Source organism: Erpetoichthys calabaricus, chromosome 17 (assembly GCF_900747795.2).
Source record: "Erpetoichthys calabaricus chromosome 17, fErpCal1.3, whole genome shotgun sequence".
In the NCBI taxonomy this organism is placed as follows: Eukaryota; Metazoa; Chordata; class Cladistia; order Polypteriformes; family Polypteridae; genus Erpetoichthys; species Erpetoichthys calabaricus.
Window position 1 is genome coordinate 66,516,792 of NC_041410.2, and position 17,561 is coordinate 66,534,352.

The following is a 17,561-nucleotide window of genomic DNA, read 5'->3' on the forward strand; positions in this document are numbered from 1 at the left end:
AAGGTTTACTTTTCTTCTTAATAAAAATTTTAAAGCAGTACTTCGCCGCTGCGAAGCGCAGGTATTTTGATATATATATGTAGATATGTGTATGTATATACAGTGGTGTGAAAAACTATTTGCCCCCTTCCTGATTTCTTATTCTTTTGCATGTTTGTCACACAAAATGTTTCTGATCATCAAACACATTTAACCATTAGTCAGATATAACTCAAGTAAACACAAAATGCAGTTTGTAAATGGTGGTTTTTATTATTTAGGGAGAAAAAAAAATCCAAACCTACATGGCCCTGTGTGAAAAAGTAATTGCCCCCTGAACCTAATAACTGGTTGGGCCACCCTTAGCAGCAATAATTGCAATCAAGCGTTTGCGATAACTTGCAAGGAGTCTTACAGCGCTCTGGAGGAATTTTGGCCCACTCATCTTTGCAGAATTGTTTGTAATTCAGCTTTATTTGAGGGTTTTCTAGCATGAACCGCCTTTTTAAGGTCATGCCATAGCATCTCAATTGGATTCAGGTCAGGACTTTGACTAGGCCACTCCAAAGTCTTCATTTTGTTTTTCTTCAGCCATTCAGAGGTGGATTTGCTGGTGTGTTTTGGGTCATTGTCCTGTTGCAGCACCCAAGATCGCTTCAGCTTGAGTTGACGAACAGATGGCCGGACATTCTCCTTCAGGATTTTTTGGTAGACAGTAGAATTCATGGTTCCATCTATCACAGCAAGCCTTCCAGGTCCTGAAGCAGCAAAACAACCCCAGACCATCACACTACCACCACCATATTTTACTGTTGGTATGATGTTCTTTTTCTGAAATGTTGTGTTCCTTTTACGCCAGATGTAACGGGACATTTGCCTTCCAAAAAGTTCAACTTTTGACTCGTCAGTCCACAAGGTATTTTCCCAAAAGTCTTGGCAATCATTGAGATGTTTCTTAGCAAAATTGAGACGAGCCCTAATGTTCTTTTTGCTTAACAGTGGTTTGCGTCTTGGAAATCTGCCATGCAGGCCGTTTTTGCCCAGTCTCTTTCTTATGGTGGAGTCGTGAACACTGACCTTAATTGAGGCAAGTGAGGCCTGCAGTTCTTTAGACGTTGTCCTGGGGTCTTTTGTGACCTCTCGGATGAGTCGTCTCTGCGCTCTTGGGGTAATTTTGGTCGGCCGGCCACTCCTGGGAAGGTTCACCCACTGTTCCATGTTTTTGCCATTTGTGGATAATGGCTCTCACTGTGGTTCGCTGGAGTCCCAAAGCTTTAGAAATGGCTTTATAACCTTTACCAGACTGATAGATCTCAATTACTTCTGTTCTCATTTGTTCCTGAATTTCTTTGGATCTTGGCATGATGTCTAGCTTTTGAGGTGCTTTTGGTCTACTTCTCTGTGTCAGGCAGCTCCTATTTAAGTGATTTCTTGATTGAAACAGGTGTGGCAGTAATCAGGCCTGGGGGTGGCTACGGAAATTGAACTCAGGTGTGATACACCACAGTTAGGTTATTTTTTAACAAGGGGGCAATTACTTTTTCACACAGGGCCATGTAGGTTTGGATTTTTTTTCTCCCTAAATAATAAACACCATCATTTAAAAACTGCATTTTGTGTTTACTTGTGTTATATTTGACTAATGGTTAAATGTGTTTGATGATCAGAAACATTTTGTGTGACAAACATGCAAAAGAATAAGAAATCAGGAAGGGGGCAAATAGTTTTTCACACCACTGTATATATATATATATAGATACATAGATATGTATATATATGTATATATATATATATATATATATATATATATATATATATATATATATATATATATATGGGCGGCACAGTGGCGCAGTGGGTAGCGCTGCTGCCTCGCAGTTGGGAGACCTGGGGACCCGGGTTCGCTTCCCGGGTCCTCCCTGCGTGGAGTTTGCATGTTCTCCGTCTGCGTCGGTTTCCTCCGGGCGCTCCGGTTTCCTCCCACAGTCCAAAGACATGCAGGTTAGGTGGATTGGCGATTCTAAATTGGCCCTAGTGTGTGCTTGGTGTGTGGGTGTGTTTGTGTGCGTCCTGCGGTGGGTTGGCACCCTGCCCGGGCTTGGTTTCTGCCTTGTGCCCTGTGTTGGCTGGGATTGGCTCCAGCAGACCCCCGTGACCCTGTGTTCGGATTCAGCAGGTTGGAAAATGGATGGATGGATATATATATATATATATATATATATATATATATATATATATATATATATATATATATATATAACATATATGTGTGTATGTATATATGTATGTATATATGTATGTATATATGTATGTGTATGTATATATATATATATATATATATATATATATATGTATGTATGTATGTAGATATGTATATATATATGTATGTACAGTGGTGTGAAAAACTATTTGCCCCCTTCCTGATTTCTTATTCTTTTGCATGTTTGTCACACAAAATGTTTCTGATCATCAAACACATTTAACCATTAGTCAAATATAACACAAGTAAACACAAAATGCAGTTTTTAAATGATGGTTTTTATTATTTAGGGAGAAAAAAAATCCAAACCTATGTTCACCCTGTGTGAAAAAGTAATTGCCCCCTTGTTAAAAAATAACCTAACTGTGGTGTATCACACCTGAGTTCAATTTCCGTAGCCACCCCCAGGCCTGATTACTGCCACACCTGTTTCAATCAAGAAATCACTTAAATAGGAGCTGCCTGACACAGAGAAGTAGACCAAAAGCACCTCAAAAGCTAGACATCATGCCAAGATCCAAAGAAATTCAGGAACAAATGAGAACAGAAGTAATTGAGATCTATCAGTCTGGTAAAGGTTATAAAGCCATTTCTAAAGCTTTGGGACTCCAGCGAACCACAGTGAGAGCCATTATCCACAAATGGCAAAAACATGGAACAGTGGTGAACCTTCCCAGGAGTGGCCGGCCGACCAAAATTACCCCAAGAGCGCAGAGACGACTCATCCGAGAGGTCACAAAAGACCCCAGGACATCGTCTAAAGAACTGCAGGCCTCACTTGCCTCAATTAAGGTCAGTGTTCACGACTCCACCATAAGAAAGAGACTGGGCAAAAACAGCCTGCATGGCAGATTTCCAAGACGCAAACCACTGTTAAGCAAAAAGAACATTAGGGCTCGTCTCAATTTTGCTAAGAAACATCTCAATGATTGCCAAAACTTTTGGGAAAATACCTTGTGGACTGATGAGACAAAAGTTGAACTTTTTGGAAGGCAAATGTCCCGTTACATCTGGCGTAAAAGGAACACAGCATTTAAGAAAAAGAACATCATACCAACAGTAAAATATGGTGGTGGTAGTGTGATGGTCTGGGGTTGTTTTGCTGCTTCAGGACCTGGAAGGCTTGCTGTGATAGATGGAACCATGAATTCTACTGTCTACCAAAAAATCCTGAAGGAGAATGTCCGGCCATCTGTTCGTCAACTCAAGCTGAAGCGATCTTGGGTGCTGCAACAGGACAATGACCCAAAACACACCAGCAAATCCACCTCTGAATGGCTGAAGAAAAACAAAATGATGACTTTGGAGTGGCCTAGTCAAAGTCCTGACCTGAATCCAATTGAGATGCTATGGCATGACCTTAAAAGGGCGGTTCATACTAGAAAACCCTCAAATAAAGCTGAATTACAACAATTTTGCAAAGATGAGTGGGCCAAAATTCCTCGAGCGCTGTAAAAGACTCATTGCAAGTTATCGCAAACGCTTGACTGCAGTATTGCTGCTAAGGGTGGCCCAACCAGTTATTAGGTTCAGGGGGCAATTACTTTCTCACACAGGGCCATGTAGGTTTGGAATTTTTTTTCTCCCTAAATAATAAAAACCACCATTTTACAAACTGCATTTTGTGTTTACTTGTGTTATATTTGACTAATGGTTAAATGTGTTTGATGATCAGAAACATTTTGTGTGACAAACATGCAAAAGAATAAGAAATCAGGAAGGGGGGCAAATAGTTTTTCACACCACTGTATGTAGATATGTATATATATATAAGTATGTATGTATGTATGTATGTATGTAGATATGTATATGTGTATATATATATATATATATATATATATATATATGTATGTATGTATGTAGATATGTGTATATATATATGTATGTAGATATGTATATATATATGTATATATGTATATGTATATATATATATGTAGATATGTATATATATATGTAGATATATAAATATACTGTATATATATATATATATATATATATATATATATATATATATGTGTGTCTGTATGTGTATATATGTATGTGTGTGTGTGTATGTATGTGTATATATATGTTGACATATGTATATATATATATATATGTATATATATATGTGGATGTGTATATGTGTATATATATATGTTGACATATGTATATATATATATATATATGTGGATGTGTATATGTGTGTATATATATACCGTCTTTTTCTGAAAATAAGACATCCCCCGAAAATAAGCCCTATCGAGATTTTCGGAACTTTTTGTAATATAAGCCCTCCCCCGAAAATAAGCCCTAGTTAAAATAATGTGAAAAAAAGAATTCGTTAAAAAATGCTGTTGATTTATTAAGTATGTTTAGCTTCCCTAATACTCGTATTTCAGAGAAATGTTTGAAATAAAATATTCCGAGAAATTCATTGTTTACCTCTACAGTTCGTTTCAAATTAATTCTTGGAATTTATCTTAAAAATACAACATAAGGCAGCATGAATACATAAATATTGTGTCCGCTCTGCTCTGCTGTGTTGTACTGCATCGCGCGTATCGCAGAGTATGGTCGAATGAGGTGTGGAGGGGGGCATGCATATGCGGAATGCGACGGAACGCGTCGTTGGCGCACACTATAAATAATTGTTCGTTAAGGCAGCAGTCTACATTGAGCGACAGTGCAGATACTTTGTTTGTTCATTTCAGTCTTGTAAGTCTGATTATTTCCTCATACGTAATTTTATTTTTTATAAAGTGAATAATTTTTAATCGCAGTTAAAATGAGTACAAAACGAAAGAGCTATTCCGTCGAGTACAAAAAGGGAATTGTGGAAGACTCCAGGGGTGTAAATCTTGATTTATGACGATGTTCCAGAAGAAGATGACATGACTGTAATTGAATAAATTTTAATTTCTGTATTCTGTGTAAAATAAATAAATATTAAATAAAAATATATAAATATACTTTTATTTTTGTCCTCCCCCGAAAATAAGCCCTAGTGCGTATTTTGGACCAAAAAAGAAAGTAAGACAGTGTCTTATTTTCGGAAAAAGACGGCATATATATATATATATATATATATATATATATATATATATATATATATATATATATATATATATATGTTGGTTGAAATAGTTTGCTGTCAAATAAATGCAAAGAGTACACGACACGTGTTTCGCCCTCATTCTGGGCTCATCAGTAGGTAACCACCCATACAATCAGATTGTGACACAAGACTTCGAATGCCGTGAATATATATATGTGTATATGTAGATATGTGTATATGTAGATATATATATATATGTTTATGTGTGTGCGTATATATTATATATATATATATATATGACAGCAACACTCATAACAATGACAACACAATTACATATACAGTATATATATGTAGATATGTATATATATGTGTAAATGTATGTATGTATGTCTAGATAGATATATATATGTAGATATGTATATATATGTGTATATATATGTAGATATGTGTATATATGTAGATATGTAAATACAGTATATATGTAGATATGTAAATATATATGTATATATGTGTCTGTGTGTATATATATATATATATATATGTATATATGTATATATATATATATATATATATGTATGTATATATGTATATGTGTGTGTGTATGTACTGTATGTGTGTATATATATGTTGATATGTGTATATATATATATATGTATATATATGTATATGTAGATATGTGTATATGTATATTTATGTTTATGTGTGTGTATATTATATATATATATATAACACAGCAACACTCATAACAATAACAACACAATTACATTGACAATCATGTTACGTTATTTTTAAAATGTTTCCTTTTCTTTTTCATAACCTCTTTAACACACTACTTCTCCGCTGCGAAGCGCGGGTATTTTGCTAGTACAAGATGAAAGGTAAAACATGTTGATATTTGACATTATATTAGAGGAACATAAACTATTTAATAAGTTTCTGAAGAAAACAAACCTATGGAACTGCTTTATGGTTTTTCATAATAAATGAAGTGAAAGCATTGCTGACCTAGTGCAACTGTCTTCACGCGCCATATGGGCCATTCTATGGTATAGTATGGCATGTTGGTTCCATAACTGTGCCATTATCATTTAATCGTCTGATGCTGTATTGGTACCTCATATAGTGGCTAGGAGACGATCATAGTGGTGGCTGCAAATGACAGAAAAGAATAACAACCAACTATGGTTATTGTTGCAATTTTAATTTAAGCAAAACTAGTTAACAGATTTTCCCAGTATAAAGAATCACACAAATTACTTTATTAAAGATATATGGTGCTTCAGGAAGTCTTAAGGTTAAGAGGGGATATCTTAGATTTGAACTGTTCTGCTTCAGCTACCTGTATTTTCTACTAGTTTCTTAAATGTATTAATTGAAATGTTTTGTATTAGCTATGCAATGTTCTCCAACAGCATTAATTAGTTGATGGGAATAACTGAAATTCACTAGTTGTATGCGGTTGTTAACTTTGAAATAATAAAGTTTGAATTTAAACAGAATAAAAGAGTTTATGTATCTTAAACAGTAAATTCGAGTTTTCTAGCAAGTTATTTGAGAAAATGTTTAGATTTGCTGAAAAGCAGTGTCCATTTGCTAGATGTATATTGAGTTTTATTTGCCATATACTTCTGATTCTAGAAACCTATGGATATTTGTCTCCAAGTTTACTGAATTTGATGCTAGAAAACTTCATAAGCTTTACAAAATGGCACAGAAGAAACGGTCACAAGAGGAAGAGGTATGCACATGTTAACATAACTTCGAAGGGTGAAAGTTCTTTGGTGTTATGTTTATGACAATATTTTGTTTTTGGTCATGACTTTATTTATTTGCATTGATGGCGGAGTATTGTTTTATGTATATGTATGTAATTATGTGGTAACAACAATGGATAGAAGCTGATGCAATACAACGCACTTGTAAAGACTTATGGGTAGTTTAAACATACAGAGCACAGCATTTTTAACAAGATGATTTAGACCATAGTAGTGTGTATGTAAAGAAAGTATTATAGAAATTGAAGAAGGGAAATTTGAAAGTACACCTCAGTGCAGTTGACCTGAGTTATGTCTATTCACATCTAGATTACCTTAGCAGTAAATCTGGGTGAATATGCAACAATGCAAACTACAGTTAACTTAATTCTGGTTTAATTGTTGTTTAGAAAGAGCCAAAGAAAGAGGATTTTTCAGGATGTAAAAAGCCATTCCGACCTGAGCCATCTGGTTCCAGTCGAGATTCTGTAGGATCTCAGACTCCTCAGAAACCACAGTTGCCTCTGTCACGCCCTTCCCAGCAGCAGCAGCAACAATCAAATCCACATTATCGGGACAACTATGGACAGACTAACAAGAGGCATTTTGGTAATTATTTGCAGTATGTTTTATATATTTGTCTGACAACTTGACATTCAAATGTCAAATAGCTTTAGTGTTTTTGAATGAATTACACAGCAGAAACAATGAAATACTTAATACCTACTTTAAGATTCAGCAAATCCATGGGCCTTTTAATTAGCTTGTAAATACATTGTTAAATGCTCTTATGTGTCATATTGTCAAATCAGCACTGTCCAATGTGTAGATGTCAAAAGGTACTGTATATGATAAAGGTTGTGTTAAAAAAATTAAATGTTAATGCAGCTGAAAACAGTGGACAGTACTGGAGAAAGTTAAGTTAACTGAGAAAGTGATTCAGACAAACTGAGCTGACCATGAGAATCCCAGTGGACATCTCATTGACAGGCCTAGGGTGTTCTCATTTCATAAATTAAGAAGCCATTATTTTTATGCAGTCTGACACTTAGACTCAGTGTTATCTGGGTAGTTGATACTGTTCATAGATGTAATCACAATTGTATAATACTTAAACCACCTAGGTGTAACACATCCTAGATCTGTTTGCTTTCTTTAAAGTAGACTATTATGTGTGGTATATTCTAAGCAGAAGTGTGACCCATGGCCATTTACCTGCAGGCAAACCAAAACAGCAGTGCATTTATACTTGAGAGATCATATGGGTAGACGCCTAAACATTAGCATGATTCCATCATTATTCTATGAATTATGGTTTCTAGTAACAGTGATTTTTGTAATTTAAGAAAATATCAAAGTAGTGCTGTTCTTCCCAATAATGATAGACAGCAAATGTTGTGTACATGCTAATGATGCACAGGGACTAAATCTGCTATTTATAATTTTGCACCAATTGAAACTTTTAGCAGTGCCGTAACAGTATGCCATAACAAAGCTGAACTAAATGTAATCATGTTAGAATTGTCCAGATTATTCTGGAGTAAACAGATATTGAAATTTCTTTAACAACACACAGTAATGTATTACAATAATAATAATATTATTATTTCAATTATTATTACTGAAACAAACTAGGGTGAGATTTTTCATCTTAACCCTCTGTCGCTAAAATTTGGACCATAATTACTAAAGTAACAATGTTAGTCTAATCAATAATTTGTTTCTCTTTATAAATCTAAATCAGAAATGTTTTGCTCTCCATTGCCAAAAACAATTGCCCTTTAGGGATTCCTTCACATGTTTGAAACTTAGACTGTGAGCAATTGCTATGCAAGAGAAGTGTTTGCTCCTGACTGAGTATCTTTCTTGGTATTATAAAATATGACTCAAGCATGATGTAACATTCTGTAAATTGTGATGATCTGTAGATATCTGTGCCAATGCATTTTCCTGAAGTGTTTTTTTTTACCTGATATTGTAAAAAGTTTCAAGATCCCTTCTTTATAAACCAGTGACAGTCTCATTACTAAAACAAAGTGTTACACCCACCTTACTACTCACCACATTAACCAGACAGTCATTAGCTCCTAATACGTGTTTGAGTACCTTTTTTAATAATGTTTGACAGCTACATGAAAGGGTTCCTCTTTTACATATAATTGCTATTAGTAGTATTCAACAAAACACATTAATTAATTTACAATTTCTTAATTAACAAAGGAAAGAATGTTATTTTTGCTTTGAACAGATTAGAATAATTAAGACCGCTTAATTTGGAAAACATGGAGGCAGATGTTAGTGGCAATGAATAGACATTGAATGCATTATTTCAAAGAGATAATCTGTGTAAAAAAAAAGGGCACAATCAGCAAGTTAAATGCAACAGCTGTCAAAAGAGATCACATTATACGTCTTGGGCATGCTTTAAATTTGTCCAGACTCTCCTAGTGGAACATTTGATATCGATTATCAGTTTCAGAAGACTTAAGTTCTCAGGTGGATCAAATTCACTAGTTATAAGTTTTTATTGAGAACAAAAGCTGTGGTATAAAAACGTCTACTACATGTACAGCATGATTGCATGTTATTATTAAATTAAAAGCTAGCATTATTTCAATTCTTTATTTCTCAGGGTTTTTAGCATTTAAAGATCTCAGATATGTTTTACATATCTGAAAGTATTATTTTGTTTAGTAAAGGTTTCAAGGATCTGGCATTCCTAAAATTCATGGTTTCAAAAATGGCCAAAGCAAAACAGCTTTTTCTAGAAACACATCAGTCCATTGTTGTTTTGTGAAAAGAAAGTAATTCCATATAACAGATTGCCAAGAAACTGGAGATTTTATATAAAGGTGTCCACTGCTATCTTGAGAGAAGAGGGCAAAGTGGATCTAACAAGGATAAAAATGAAGCAGAAGGCCCAGATGCACAACTGCACAAGTGTTTGATGTCTGAAAAACAGCTGCTTTAGAGGTACTCATTTGGCTGCTTCCTTAAATAATACAGGACAAATACCAGTGTCATCTGCAACAGTGAAACAGAATTAAGAGGTCAGACGATTGAAGAATTAAAATTTATGAACGGAATTAGTAAAATAGATCCAAGCTGTTACTTTAAAATACATGCTGTAACAACAACACAAGGACATAGTTAGGAACTTGTTAAAGTTAAATTCACACAAATCTTTGAAACTTTTTCTTAACTCAGAGAACCATAGACACATAGAATAATTTACCAAGTATTGTGGTGAAGAGTATTAGTTTAGGGAAATTTAAAATTTGATATGTTGTTCTTTTGGAGAATATACGTGAATAGGATGGACATTCTTCTTGGGCTGAGTATCCTGTTCTCGTCACAGTTGTGCTAATGTTCTAATCTGTCACATGGAATAACTTCATTTCACAAAACAACAGTAGACTGGCATTTTTCTTGAGAAAACTTTTTCATTATGACCATGAATTGAACTTTAGGAATGCCAATACCTTGCAACCCAAGAAAAGACAATTTATTTGGTTTATTGAACAGAATCTATTCTAACAGCATGTAAACCTTATTATTTAAGAATGAGATAAGAGAGCTTAATATTAGGAAATTGGAATAATGGCTGCTGAAAATACGGTATTGCAATCATATGTGAATAAAACTATAAATCAGTCATTTCAAACAGTGATAGCAGTTATTAAGGTCTGTACAATATTTGTAAATCAGTTTTAATGGTACCTTGATTAAGAAGTAACAGTTTCTGTCAAAAAAGTGACAATTTTGGGGTAATTACAAACATTTAAACACTAGTGTATGCAACTGTGGAGGGATAATTTTATGGGTGAATCAGAGTTTAGGACCACATGCTTAAGTAAGTCATGTTCATGGTTCTTTAAGAATGTTGTCATATTCTGTGTACAGTATTATAAACAGCTGTAATGTATCACACAGCTAATAATGTCATAAACAGCTCTATTTATGAGAACTTCATCCATCCTTTTGAGACATGGGCCATTGTTGTGATTGACTCTTTGAGATCAGTAAAATAATTTTTACTGAAGCTCACTACATACTACTTGATTTTTATCAAATTGATGTAGAATGCAGTAAATTAAAGACAACAAACACCCTGTTTTAAGATAACTTTAAAGGATTCAAATTGAGAATATTGAAATGTTTTTCTTTTGGAAGGATGAGATTTATTAGAATTAGAAATCCCTGTTTGTTTCACAAGGATATTACGAGACAAGGTTTATTTTTGGCAGTGTGTCATGACTTTTTAATTTTTTTTATTGAAATAAGGGGCAGATTTTGAATGTATGCGTTCATGTACTGTATATGCTGATTAGAAACCTTTATTATTAGAAAAAAATGTTAAAAAAACATCTTGACCTGAGTATTAAGTTGATAGTACATATATAAAACAGAGTATTTTTATTTATTAATTTTTTCAAAGTACTAAATAATGAGCATACTGTTATAATTATGTGACTCACATTGAAAAATGAATTTAGGAAGAATAATACTTGGGTGCAAAATGCTGAGGAAAGTGACATTTATGTCAAGCTGGGAGAGGTATTTTAGAAATGATAATGATAATAACAAAGGCAAAATGGCATAACTCTCTGTTGTAGTAGTAGTAGTAGTAGGAATAATAATATTATTATATTATGGATGTCAATTTATATTACTCATTATGCATAAAAGAAATAAAATTAAAAAACAATGACTTGAATTTCCTGCTCCCCCACAGATCGTGGTGATTGGCCAAGAGAGCGTAAATATTATCCAGGAAATAGTAATCCATCTTGGCAAAGTGAACGGCATCATCAGTATGACCAGCACAGGTACAAAGATCATCATTACAGTGAACGACGAATTCACAATGACCCACACAGGATTAACTTTCGGACAAATACTTCTCCTCGCAAGCGACCTTATGATCAGTATGATAATGACAGAGACCACCGGGGACACAGGGATTACTATGACAGGTAGCATTTTTCTACTAAGTTATTTTGGAAGTGCTTTAAGATTCTTATCAGCACTCTTCTAATGTTGGCATTCATGTACTCTTATTACTTTAATTTCAGACATCAAGATCCAAAGCGACGACGTCCAGATGATTTCAGATCTCAAAACTACCACCAAGGTAGTAGTCATCAGCAGGACTATAGGAGACCACCTGACCACAGAGTCCAGATGGGATATCACAGTCAGGGTGCACCTGAACACTACCGACCCTTCCACCCTGACAAACCTATACCACCTGCCACTCCTGCACTGATAGATCCTCGATCTCCCCAATCCCAGAAATCACCTCATGATTCCAGGTCCCCTCTGGACCGACCTGTAGATCAGAAGAACACTCCTGACTTCAGTTGGAATGTCAGAAAAACTTAAGTTTTATGTGACCAGCAAGTGACTAAACTGGGCTGATTGGAAGCAAAATGTGGAGCAAACTGCTTCCATACTTATTATGTGCTGCTAAGAAAAAAAGACAGGAATGGTTTTATATTTGGATGACCCAAGACTATTTTTCTCATCAGTTGGTTAATTGCCATTAACCAGGGAAAATATGAGAACCAGCAGACCACTCTCCCAATATATATATATATATATATATATATATATATATATATATATATATATATATATATATATATGTATATATATATATATATATATATATATATATATATATATATATATATATATATATATATATATATATATATATATATGAAGACCAAAGGAATAGTGATAATGTATTGGGCACAGGTTCGGTTCTAAAGACAATTTTAATAGAAGTATTTAATTAAAATTCAAGCAGCAAGTCATATTTTGCAGCTTACTAATAATGCAGAACTGATTTGACATAATGATAGAATGGCCTTTGACTGTCTATCATATATATATATATATATATTTTTGTTTGTTTGTTTTTAATGCAGTGGCCATAGTGATTTTTTTTTTCAGGAGAAAGGAAATTTTACATTTTAACAATGTTTAGCAAGGGAAGTGCCTAAAATCTGATGCTATTGAATTAATTTAAATTTGCAGGCATCATGGGTGCCTAAGAATTGAAAGTAAAATTCTTTGCAAAGAACTTCTCTGAAACATCTCATTTTAAATGTGGACCGTCCCTTATCCAGCTCTTTATAACAATAATCCTCAGGACTGAAGTGTTCAATTGGTGGCCTATTGGTGGAAGGCAATGTTTTCATAGCCTGCTTGGCTATATGGACAATGGGTTAATGTATTAAAGACTTCTACTACTGCAGATTATCAGAATTTGATCAGTCAGTGTGTGCAGAATACATTATACTACTAGCTGGAAGCAACAGTCCATCTAACTGGGAGTTTGGAATTCACAAAATATTATGTCTGCTTTGGAACCTAAATTTCTGCTTATTTAGCAACCATGATTCTTCTAGGTAGAGATTCTCATAAAGTCTTTGTTCATTTATATAACATGTTGATTACCTGAATCATCTTTGTGCCAGATGTTAAGAGTCCTATGTACATTTTAAGCACTTTCCCTGTTTGTAAGCTAGAACTTATGGCCTGTTTAGTATGTGGGAAACAGGATTGGTTAGTTAAATTTTACTTACAATAAGGTATATTTTATTCAGCTTTTAAGACAGAATGTTATTTATTGTTACACTTTTTAAAACATTCAATTTTAATGTTCTTGTTCATAAAGAATGTTTTATTTCAAAGAAAATTATTTTACTGTAAACTTTCACAAGAGAGAGGCCATATTTCATGCAAAAATGCATTTCCCCACCAGTTTTCTTAAATCTTTAAAACTATATTTTTCTCTGGAACAAGTCATTTCCATATACTTTTTTGGTTATTAAGTCAGGTTTTTGTGTGCAATTTTGCCATACCATTTCCTTTTTCAATAATTGTTACAGTACCCAGTCTGGATGTTGAATAAATTTAATAAAGGTACATCATGTAGCATATTTTGCACTCAAGAATGCAGTATTCACCTTTAAAGATCCCTTCATTTTTATTTGGTTAAGAGGGAATGTATTATAAGATGATATTAAAGCAAAACTTCTCAAGTAAAATTATACTATTGGAAATGTCTTGAGATTTCACTGCAGTCTCCACAGGTGTTATATAACTGAAAACAGTTACTAGTAAATTCAAGAATTTAAATTCTTGTGCTAGTTTTTTTTTCTTTTCTTCAACGGTCTTTTTGATCTTATAACTTAATGGGTTAAGAGGTTATCATCTCTATACTTAAGATTTTTAAACATCTTTTATTTTCTAAAAATAGTAAACTGCATTTGAGATGTACACGGTGGCGCAGTGGGTAGCGCTGCTGCCTCGCAGTTGGGAGATCTGGGGACCTGGGTTCGATTCCCGGGTCCACCCTGCGTGGAGTTTGCATGTTCTCCCCGTGTCTGCGTGGGTTTCCTCCGGGTGCTCCGGTTTCCTCCCACAGTCCAAAAACATGCAGGTTAGGTGGATTGGCGATTCTAAATTGGCCCTAGTGTGTGCTTGGTGTGTGGGTGTTTGTCCTGCGGTGGGTTGGCACCCTGCCCAGGATTGGTTCCTGCCTTGTGCCCTGTGTTGGCTGGGATTGGCTCCAGCAGACCCCCGTGACCCTGTGTTCGGATTCAGCGGGTTGGAAAATGGATGGATGGATTTGAGATGTCAATTTAACTTTCTGAAGTCTTCACAACAAATTAGAATGTTCAATGATCATTTGTTTGTTCAAATATTAGAAGCAGTCCGTTATTCAAGTTTTGCCAAAACCATATAGATTGGATTTCTTGAGACTTGCTCTGCCAGCTATTCAGTATGTGATTTTAATTTATTGTACCATAATGAAGGTGGGTGTTTACCCTTCCTAAATTTAGAGAAATGGTTTGTGATAAATGTTTAGATATATTAACACATATTCAGTATTGTCATCCTTTTCCTAAATTTTTCATGTCTAAATTGGGTTAGATACAAAGTATCCTTTTTGCAAACTCCCAGCATAGCCATGTGTATATTTAATTTTTTCAGATGTAGAGACTGAGGTATTTAACTTCCTCTCTTTTCTGCCATTGTGAAGTAATGTTGTTGTATGTGATTGCCCCCTTGAGTAAATAATCACAATGGTATGAGGTCTTTGTCAAATCTAATACAGACAAATGTGGCCCGTTTTAGAGCTACTGGCAGGTAGTCTGCTGGAAGTGTCAATAATTTTCAGTTATCAACACCCTATGTTTTATACTCTAATCGTTTATAACAAGCATGTATTTACTTGACAACCACTTTACTTGCTCCTAACTAATTGGGGTCATGAAACAAAGAGATGCTGACAAAGATTATTATTGAATAGTTTGAAGTTACAGTATGCCTTTTCAGCTGTGCCTTACTTGAAGGACCTTTTTCTGTTTGTTGTGTTGACTGCACCTTTTGTGTTGAAGATACAACTTCCACAAACAAAAACAAAAAGATATAACTTCCACATTTTACTAGATTGTTAACAATAAAATAAAAAGGTTAAATGTTTACTCCTTAATTTTTTACCAAAAATGTTTTGAATTATATGATGAGAAACTGGTCCCAAAATATTTTATTAGTGTTGCATACTGTTTCCAGTGGACTTTATTTCCTGAAGGATGAAATGCTTAATTCCTAAAAAAGGCAGCCCTAATTTCAGTTTCTACAGAATTTCTTTTTCTTGCTTCCTTTTCATTTGTCTTCTGTTTCTTTGTGGTTGAACAATTTTAAGTGTATGTTTCTCTGCAATATGGGTTTCCTCTTTAGAATCATTTGAAAAGTCAAACATGTACTTTTTATAAGAATATCCAAAATAAAATTTAAAAAAAGTTTGTCCTTAAATTTGCATTCTCACAATTTCCACAGATTCTCATAGATTTAGTGAGAATGTTTGGGCGTGGTTAAAAATTGTTTCCATCTGCTAGGAGTTCGGTTTTCAGTTATGACACCATTGTGTCAGGAGCAGACAAGTCTCACTATTTAGTATTTGTTTTTCTTTTTTATAAAGTTGAAAAACAATTTCCTACTAATTGAGAGCCATTTTTCCATTAATTGTTTCCTAATGAATGTTAGAGGTACCTTTCGCTAGAAGAGAAAATTGACCTTTGACAAATGGCCATTATTTAATTTCTTAAGGGAACAACATGAAATAGAAAAGAAAAAAAAACTGTTCAAGTGACAAGGACGATCTGTACTGCTTAGGGTACAGCATGTTAGTTTGACTTTATAAACGTCAAAGGTCAACTGAGTCAAGAAAAAAAAAGGTTGATATTTTGCAGTTGTAGTAGGTCAATCCATAACTGGTTAATCATTTACGCAGTGGGTGTCCTTAATTATTATTGGTGGTGATACATTACCAGTTTTGATGTTTTTACTGAGTAAGTAGCCTGTTGCACAGCAGTAACCGTGTACTACAACTTTGAGGTGGAGGTGCACAGATTTGTTCTTCGAGGGTTATTTTGCTCCCTGCCAATGATTACTTTTCTTGCTTATTCTTCCTTTTACAGTTGTAAACAGGTGTGTATCCAAAACATAAACATAAAAGAATTCTGAAACAATAATTTATATTTGTGAAAAAAGCCACTGTTCTAGTGTTTTTGATGTAAATATGTTGTTTATAGTACTGTATGTATTAAATTTTCCTACATTGTAAACTGTTGTTCTCCAAGGCTTTATTAAAGAGAGTTCTTGAAAATTTTAACAATGCCTTAATTTCCTTTATTAATTTAAATTGAAATTTATTTTAGCATCTTGGGACTTACGAACTTAGCATGTGTGATTATTTTTTCAGAGCATATTGCAGTTTTTTAAAGGTGTGTAGAATGATTTCTCCCTTTCTCTCTAATATAAAGAAAAGTTGTTTTGACTGGAAAAATATTAAAGGCCTGTATTGCTTATCTTGCAACTAAAACTTTTCAGTCTTTATTTTAGTTTTACAGTATTAAATATGAATTGCTGTATTTTTAATGTGGCTTGTATCATCCATCCAGTTACTTTCTAAACCTTTTTTTCAAGTACATTGTCCCGGGTTTCTGTGCCTGTCCTAGAAAGTAGTGGTATATGGCAAATGTCATCCATAGAGATCACAGCTATCCATTGTGATTTGCTATTTTAAAGATTTATCTGGATTGCGGGCAAAAACTAGTGTATCCAGGGGAAAAAAAAAAAACAGAGATTATGCAATAAGAAAGACCGTGACTAGGCTGAAAATCAAGTGACAGCCCTTGACCTATAAAAGTCAAACTAATACAGGGTGGACACGCATGCTCTGGTACTGCAAGACAACAGCCCTCGTTCACTTTAAATCATCAGGCAATCAGGATTGAATCCTATCCTGGCTAAGCACTGTGTATGGAGTTTGCATGTTCTCTCTGTTCATCTTCATTTGCCTGAAAGTAGTTGTGAGTGGTAAGGCATAATTGGCCTGCAATGTGACTGTGTTGGTGTGCACAAGAGTGTACTCAGCCATTATCTGACGCAGTGTTCATCCAAAGTTGGTTCCTAAACTTCTGTCCCTGTGACCCTGAATTGGATTTAT

General features: G+C 34.3%; 1 protein-coding gene across 4 annotated transcripts in view; it reads left to right on the plus strand.

The window, feature by feature from the left end:
• Positions 1-16,727, plus strand: part of chd2 (chromodomain helicase DNA binding protein 2) — a 261,689-nt gene extending 244,962 nt beyond the window's left edge. For 3 of the 4 annotated variants that reach the window (XM_051920212.1, XM_028822994.2, XM_051920213.1), the window contains 4 exons: positions 6,915-7,014; positions 7,441-7,639; positions 11,766-12,006; positions 12,106-16,727. In XM_051920212.1, the coding sequence (XP_051776172.1) occupies positions 6,915-7,014; positions 7,441-7,639; positions 11,766-12,006; positions 12,106-12,415 (850 nt within the window). In that variant the 3' untranslated portion in view covers positions 12,416-16,727. The remainder of the gene's footprint in view (positions 1-6,914; positions 7,015-7,440; positions 7,640-11,765; positions 12,007-12,105) is intronic. The other variant, XR_007933712.1, reaches the window with a different exon arrangement.
• The last annotated feature ends 834 nt before the right edge of the window (positions 16,728-17,561 follow it).